Genomic DNA, 6,821 nt, shown 5'->3' with positions numbered 1-6,821 from the left:
ACACACACATATATTATTAATTGCGATTTAATCGTTGCCCAGCACTAATTTAAATGAAAAATGTTTTAATTAATTTTTATTATGGATTTTTAGGTCTGTGGTAAAACTTGCTGGGGTTTCCAAGACCATTTTAAAGTAAAAGTCACCCAAAAATGAAAATTCTCATGTTGTTCCAAACCTGTATGAGTTTTTTTTTTTTTTCAGTGGAATGAAGATATTTTCTAGAATGTTGGTAACCAAACAGTTTCAAATCCCATTGGCTCCCATAGCGTTTTTTTGTCCATACTATGGAAGTCAATGGCACCCGGAAACCTGTTTGGCTACCAGCATTCTTCAAAACAACTTTCAACTGTTCCACAGAAAATCATACAGCTTTGAACATGACGAGGATGAGCAAATGACAGAATTTCCCTTTTTGGGTGAGCTATTCCTTTTAAATACAACTCGGCCTCAAAACAAGTTCCCATATTCTAAAAAGAACTAATGATCGATCTATCTAATGCATTTGACTCGGAGATGACACGCTTTGATTTGAAACTGTTCGTGGACGTGTTGTTCTGAGCATGATTGTCTGGTTCTGTGCAGTCGCTCCGTCCATACCTCCGGCCGTCTCCTACAACAAACGCTCTCAGGCCAGCAGCGTGGAGGGAGAGAAGAAGAAGGAGGAGTGTAAGCTCCCCTCCTCCAGCTCTAAAGGAGACATGGCCGCCTCTCCTCTGGTGGTCCAGGAACGCAGGAAGTCCTCCACAGCTTCAGGGGTGAGAGGTCACGTGCCTCAGATGCGTGACACAAATACATACGACTAACAGTAGACTAACAGTGTGTTTGTGTGAACAGAATAGCGCTGCTGGAGCAATGACGAGGAGAAATACGTACGTGTGTGAGAGATCCAGTACAGACCGGTACTCAGCCGTACCCAACGGCAAAGACAGCAGGTGAGCAGACTTTAAAACTGTGTTGATATAATCAATTAATGCACGCGTGTCACCTGATCCACATATGCACGGATTCCTTTTTGCATGAGAAATTTGATATATTAATGCAGAACAGAACATTTTTATTCACAAACATGCCTGTATTTGTACAAATCGCTGCACAATAATTAAATCCCGAATTCCACAGACTCAAATTGAAAGGTATGTGTTTGTGGTTAGTAAGATACATATATAAAATTTATGCAGTACATGGATAATTGTGCGCGCATCTATTAATAATTTTGAGTCTACTATCATCCCATACATTTAGAGCAATTTAAACATGCTTTATTGCTTTTGAAAGTACACCTGCACTGCATTTCATAATAAGTAATATAAGTATTGGAATTTTACAACTGTAAACTAAAATTATGACTTAATTTCTTTGCCTGCAAGAGTTAAACCCTCAAGGTTTTGTTTTGGTGAAAAACCGTCCATGCTAAAACTGATAATTGAAGAAATATTAATAGTAAATAAATATACATTCATATGCAAAGGTGTAATTTAATGTCTGTCAATGCCTCACAGCAAATCATGAAGGACCGCTGGATGAATGTAGGCCACGAGGAAGAGGAACTGAAGCCCTATACAGAACCTGAGCCAGACTTCAGCGACACCAAACGGATAGGTTTGTACCTTCTCTGACCCTTCTGTCTTTCTCTCTTTATTTCCTTCTAATGCATTTTTTTAAATAATGCTTAAAAATCAAGATATTATGTCTCTATCATACACTACATGGCCAAAAGTATGTGCGCTTATGCAGGGATCACATACAATGAGAATGAAATTCTGTGTGTATCTTTGTTTTTTCCAGAGCTGATGATCACTATGGGTTTCCCTAAAGATGAGATCACAGAGGCCTTAGTAGGGCAGAAGTATGATGAGGTCATGGCCACGTATCTTCTGCTGGGCAGGAAACCTCCAGAGGTGAGTCATGCGTGTTAATTAACTAATTAACCAAAACATCAGTCGTAATTACTGAATGCTCTCATCCACTTCAGTGTATTCTGTGCAGTGCTATTTTACCATCATTGAGATACTATTATAGTTTTTTATCAATATTTTGAATGAATTTTGTACTTTTATAGTTCCGTTTTCATTTTAATTTTATTCCAATTTTAGTAATTCTGTTTTGTTTTTAATCAATTTTAGTAGTTTTTCTTTTTCTTTTTTAAATGTCTGTGTTGTGTTTCATTTGTTTTATTTCGTTTTATTACATCAAGTTAAAGTACATAAAAATAAGAAATTTTGCCCTTGTATAGCTAGCTGAAATGCGAAAGTTTAGTCAACTATAATAACCTTGATCTTGTTTTAGTTTGAAGGAAGCGATTCGCTGTCCACCACAAACCTGTGTCAAAGGTCACGACCCAGCAGCGACCTGAACAACAGCTCTACGCAGTCACCCGCACACTCCAAAGTCCAGCGCAGTATCTCGGCCACGCAGAAACAGCGGCGATTCAGCGACCACGGTACAAAACACACACAGAGAACATTTCAATTCATTCTAAATAACACATTTATTTAGCCCAGTACGTGTGTGAGAGATCCAGTACAGACCGGTACTCAGCCGTACCCAACGGCAAAGACAGCAGGTGAGCAGACTTTAAAACTGTGTTGATATAAACCTCTTCACATGAACATTAGCTTAACAAAAACACTGACCAATAAGACACAAGATCTTGGGTCATGTGTTCATTCCAGAGCAGGTGTGGAAACCATAATGGTAACAAACAGGTAAAAACGAAAAGAAGGGCATTTCGCACAGTGCAGATATTTCAAATGTCTAAATCTTAACACATTTATAAGGCCATCCAGAGTGTTTTTTTGTTGTTGTTGTTTTTTGCGTATGTGTGGTTTCAGTTATTCATGCATGTTTGAATGTGATTTAAAAATAAATGCATACATTTCGAACAAGTACGAAAGTTACTGATGGATCATGATTTATTTGTGAAAATATACATACAAAGATTGCACACACAAATTCGTATATGCAAATATGACACTTGCAGTTGTGATTTGTGAGGTCTTTTTCTACCAGGGTTATTATAGTTAACTAAAACTAAAACCATTAAAATACATTTGAGTCACTTGAAATAAAATAGACTTTCAAACATTAGGCTTATTTTTATTTCAGCTTATTGTTCAATTCAACATGTCTCATTTTCTTTTAGTTTAAAGTGAATGTACTAAAATAAATTAAAACGAATTGAAAACATTAATAAAAATTATATTCATATCTTAAGGATGCTAAAATAAGTATTTTGTAGCATGTGATTATATACTCTCGGCTCAGTTTTACATATTTTATAGTGCTGTCATTTTTTGTTTACATATGTGTGTGTACTGTGTATTTATTACACGCATACAGTATATATTTAGAAAATATTTGCATGTATATATTTATATTCACATAATTTAATTTATATATAAATATATATACAAACATGACATATTTTTCTTAAATATATACATGTATGTGTGTTTATTTATATAAATATACACAGTACACACACACATATATATATATATATTATGTAAACAAAAACTTTTATTTTGGATGCGATTAATCGTTTGACAGCACTAATATTTTACTCCAGAATCAGTGCAAAAAATACTGGAAAAAGGCCTGGTCTTGGGTTTTATTTTACATTAAAATGTGCAAAATTGCTTGCAATTTGTGTTGCGTTTGGTGTGATAGAGACATAAATATTTGTTTAGCCCCCAAAGAACATAATACGTGGTCTTTCGATCACATATGTCAATACGGATGTGTGCAAATGTTTGCATTTTTCTGGCTCATTTATCTCATTTATGTCTCTCTCGTGGTCTCTCTGTCTCACAACGCCCCTTAGCTGTTATAAATTTACTGTAAACCACGGCTTCACAGGGATTATTGCTTTAATCTAATAATTAATTTGCTGATGTCATTTTGGATGTGTAGTCTACATACAGAATGTGGCATGCATAGGTTTTATATTAAAAATAGTGCTGGGCAACGATTAATCGTGATTTTTGTTTATATAATATATGTGTGTGTACTGCGTATATTTATTATGCATATACTGTATAAAGACACACACATACAGTAGATGTCAATACGGATGTGTGCAAATGTTTGCATTTTTCTGGCTCATTTATCTCATTTATGTCTCTCTCGTGGTCTCTCTGTCTCAGTCTGACGGAGATGTCGGCCTCGGCGAGTGCATCTTCCTCGGTGTCTCCAGGAGCGTCCACTCGGCCACGGCATGTGAAGTCCATGTCCGCCTCAGGCCACCCCACCAAGTCTCCGCTGCCGCCCATCGAGGACGACGCTGAATTCAAGGGGTGAAGAGATGTGCTTTTAGTATTTCAGAGACAGTGCTGTTTTAGTATCATTCAAAGACTATTATAGGGGTTGTTGTTTTTTTATAATATTATTTTGATTGCATTTTCTCTAAATACTTACAAGACTGACACATCGTGATATATCGTGTCTGTAACAACACGTACAATGTACGAAAAAGAAAACCAACCAAACAAACAACCAAACAAACACCAGGGGCTCATATCACATGAAAAGTATGATTAACAAACCAACGTTAGGTTAATACAGTATGTACTTTGGAAGTTAGATTTAATAATCCATTGCAAACAATAGCAACCACAGCTGTAAGGGGACTATAATAGGGTTTGTTAATATTTTAAATTCGTTTTTTAGATTTTCTGTTTTCATTTTAATTTTAAAGTTTTTATATATATATACACACACACACACATACATACATATATATATATTAAATCACTGTTTATCTGTCAGCAGCTCTGGCTCCAGGGCTCCGTCCACGTCTCCGTCAGCTCACAGCATCAGCAGCATGACTCCGGATCGGACCCGCTTTCCCCGGGGTACCTCCAGCCGCAGCACCTTCCACGGGGCGCAGCTCAGAGACCGCCGCAGCGCCACATACAACGGCCCTCCCACGTCGCCCTCGCTGTCCCACGACACGGGCGTTAGGTTAATACAGTATGTACTTTGGAAGTTAGATTTAATAATCCATTGCAAACAATAGCAACCACAGCTGTAAGGGGACTATAATAGGGTTTGTTAATATTTTAAATTCGTTTTTTAGATTTTCTGTTTTCATTTTAATTTTAAAGTTTTGTGTTTTTGACATTATTTTTATTTAAGTCTTTCTATTTGTTTTAATTAATTTGAATAATTTCTTCTAAATTTAATACGTTTATATATAAAAATTTTAGTTACCTAAATGAAAATGAGAAACATTGCCTTGGCAACTAGTTTTTTTTTTTTTTCCAATTATAAAAAATCGTTTATTTTATTTTATTTCAGTCAATGTTTATTTTATGTTTTGTTTATGTTCACTGATTCCTTTAAATAATTTTTAAGGAATTTTATGATTTTGGTTTTGATTCTACTGTACAGAAGTATTTTCCTTAACAAATGCATGTCATAAAAATCATTTTAATCCAACATACAACGGCCCTCCCGCATCGCCCTCGCTGTCCCACGACACGGGCACTCTCGCCCAGGCCCGCAGGGGAACCTCGTCCGGATTCATCAGCAAGCTCACCTCCAAGTTTGTGCGGAGGTCAGTCTCTAGATCCATCTCTGCACGTGTCCTGATTGTGCACTTGCTTTACAGCCTCCTGAGGTTTGTGTGGAAGTCAGGTCAGGATTCAACAGAATGGCCTGCAGTGCTGTAAAGGGCCAAAGCTTTGAAAAACTCAAACACAGGTCAACAGTGATGGATTACAGTACTGGTCAAACGTTCAGAAAAATTATCATAATTATCATTGTTTTTAAAAGAAGTCTCTCATGCTCACCAAGACTGCATTTATTTGAGCAAAAATACAGTAAAAATAGGAATACTGTGAAATATTCTTATTATAAGTTCATATAGTTATCTGTTTTTATATATTTTAAAATATAATTTATTCCTTTGATGGCAAAGCTGAATTTTCAGCATCATTACTCCAGTCTTCAGTGTCACATGAAATGTGTTGATTTGGTGTTTAATTATTATCAATTATTACTGCTGCTCAGTTGTTAAATAATGGTTCTTATTATTAGCAATGTTGAAAACTGTTTTGCTGCTTTTGTAGAAACTGATACGTTTTCTTTTTTTAGAATTCTTGGATGAATAGAAAGATTCAAAAGAAAATCATTTATTTAAAATAGAATTGTTTTGTAATATTTTGAATGTCTTTATTGTCTTTATTTTGAGCAGTTTAATGTGTCTTTTAGGGATGTAACGGTATGAAAATTTCTTATCACGGTTATAGTGACCAAAATGATCACGGTTATCAGTATTATCACGGTATTGTTCAAATGTGCTGGAGATGTTCACAAAGTACTGACACACAAATAATTTCACCAAGTTTTACATTTCAAATCAACAAACAACACATAAAATGAGTTTTTGTTTGCATAACTAAAACAATAACATTGCCAATGATGTCCGGATTTTAAATGACAACATGACTGACAACAGTTTAATAGCATGTTGAAATATCTAATGTAAATGTTCAAATAAATCTAATGTAAAAAGTCAAAATGATAATTGATTAATAAATGATTATATGTATTTATCTGCTCCATAAATAATACTCGATACTTTGTTGTTTAAATGTGTAGAATCCACATAAGCTTGTTTTTCATCAACCGGTCAAAATTTACAGCAGGGCATGCTAATTCGGTCCGTTTTTTGATCTACACACCTTTCACTTTTTAAGACTAAAACAAAAGATGGATTCATTGTTATTCTTAATTAAAAAGCATAACAACAATAAAACAGTAAGATACAATGACAAACTAGCTTATAAAACGTTTATTAACAAAAACGAATAAGA

General features: G+C 35.2%; 1 protein-coding gene across 1 annotated transcript in view; it reads left to right on the top strand.

Moving 5' to 3' along the window:
- Nucleotides 1-6,821, top strand: part of LOC107732235 (MAP/microtubule affinity-regulating kinase 1) — a 65,560-nt gene that overhangs the window by 45,137 nt on the left and 13,602 nt on the right. The window contains exons 10-16 of the mRNA XM_016543514.1: nt 1,503-1,602; nt 1,789-1,901; nt 2,290-2,443; nt 2,500-2,566; nt 4,149-4,298; nt 4,774-4,914; nt 5,444-5,560. Coding sequence (XP_016399000.1) covers nt 1,503-1,602; nt 1,789-1,901; nt 2,290-2,443; nt 2,500-2,566; nt 4,149-4,298; nt 4,774-4,914; nt 5,444-5,560 — 842 coding nt within the window. The remainder of the gene's footprint in view (nt 1-1,502; nt 1,603-1,788; nt 1,902-2,289; nt 2,444-2,499; nt 2,567-4,148; nt 4,299-4,773; nt 4,915-5,443; nt 5,561-6,821) is intronic.

Source organism: Sinocyclocheilus rhinocerous, unplaced genomic scaffold (genome assembly GCF_001515625.1).
Source record: "Sinocyclocheilus rhinocerous isolate Xijiao unplaced genomic scaffold, SAMN03320098_v1.1 scaffold909, whole genome shotgun sequence".
In the NCBI taxonomy this organism is placed as follows: domain Eukaryota; kingdom Metazoa; phylum Chordata; class Actinopteri; order Cypriniformes; family Cyprinidae; genus Sinocyclocheilus; species Sinocyclocheilus rhinocerous.
The sequence above is the reverse complement of the archived record's forward strand: the minus strand, read 5'-3'. Positions and strand labels throughout refer to the sequence as shown.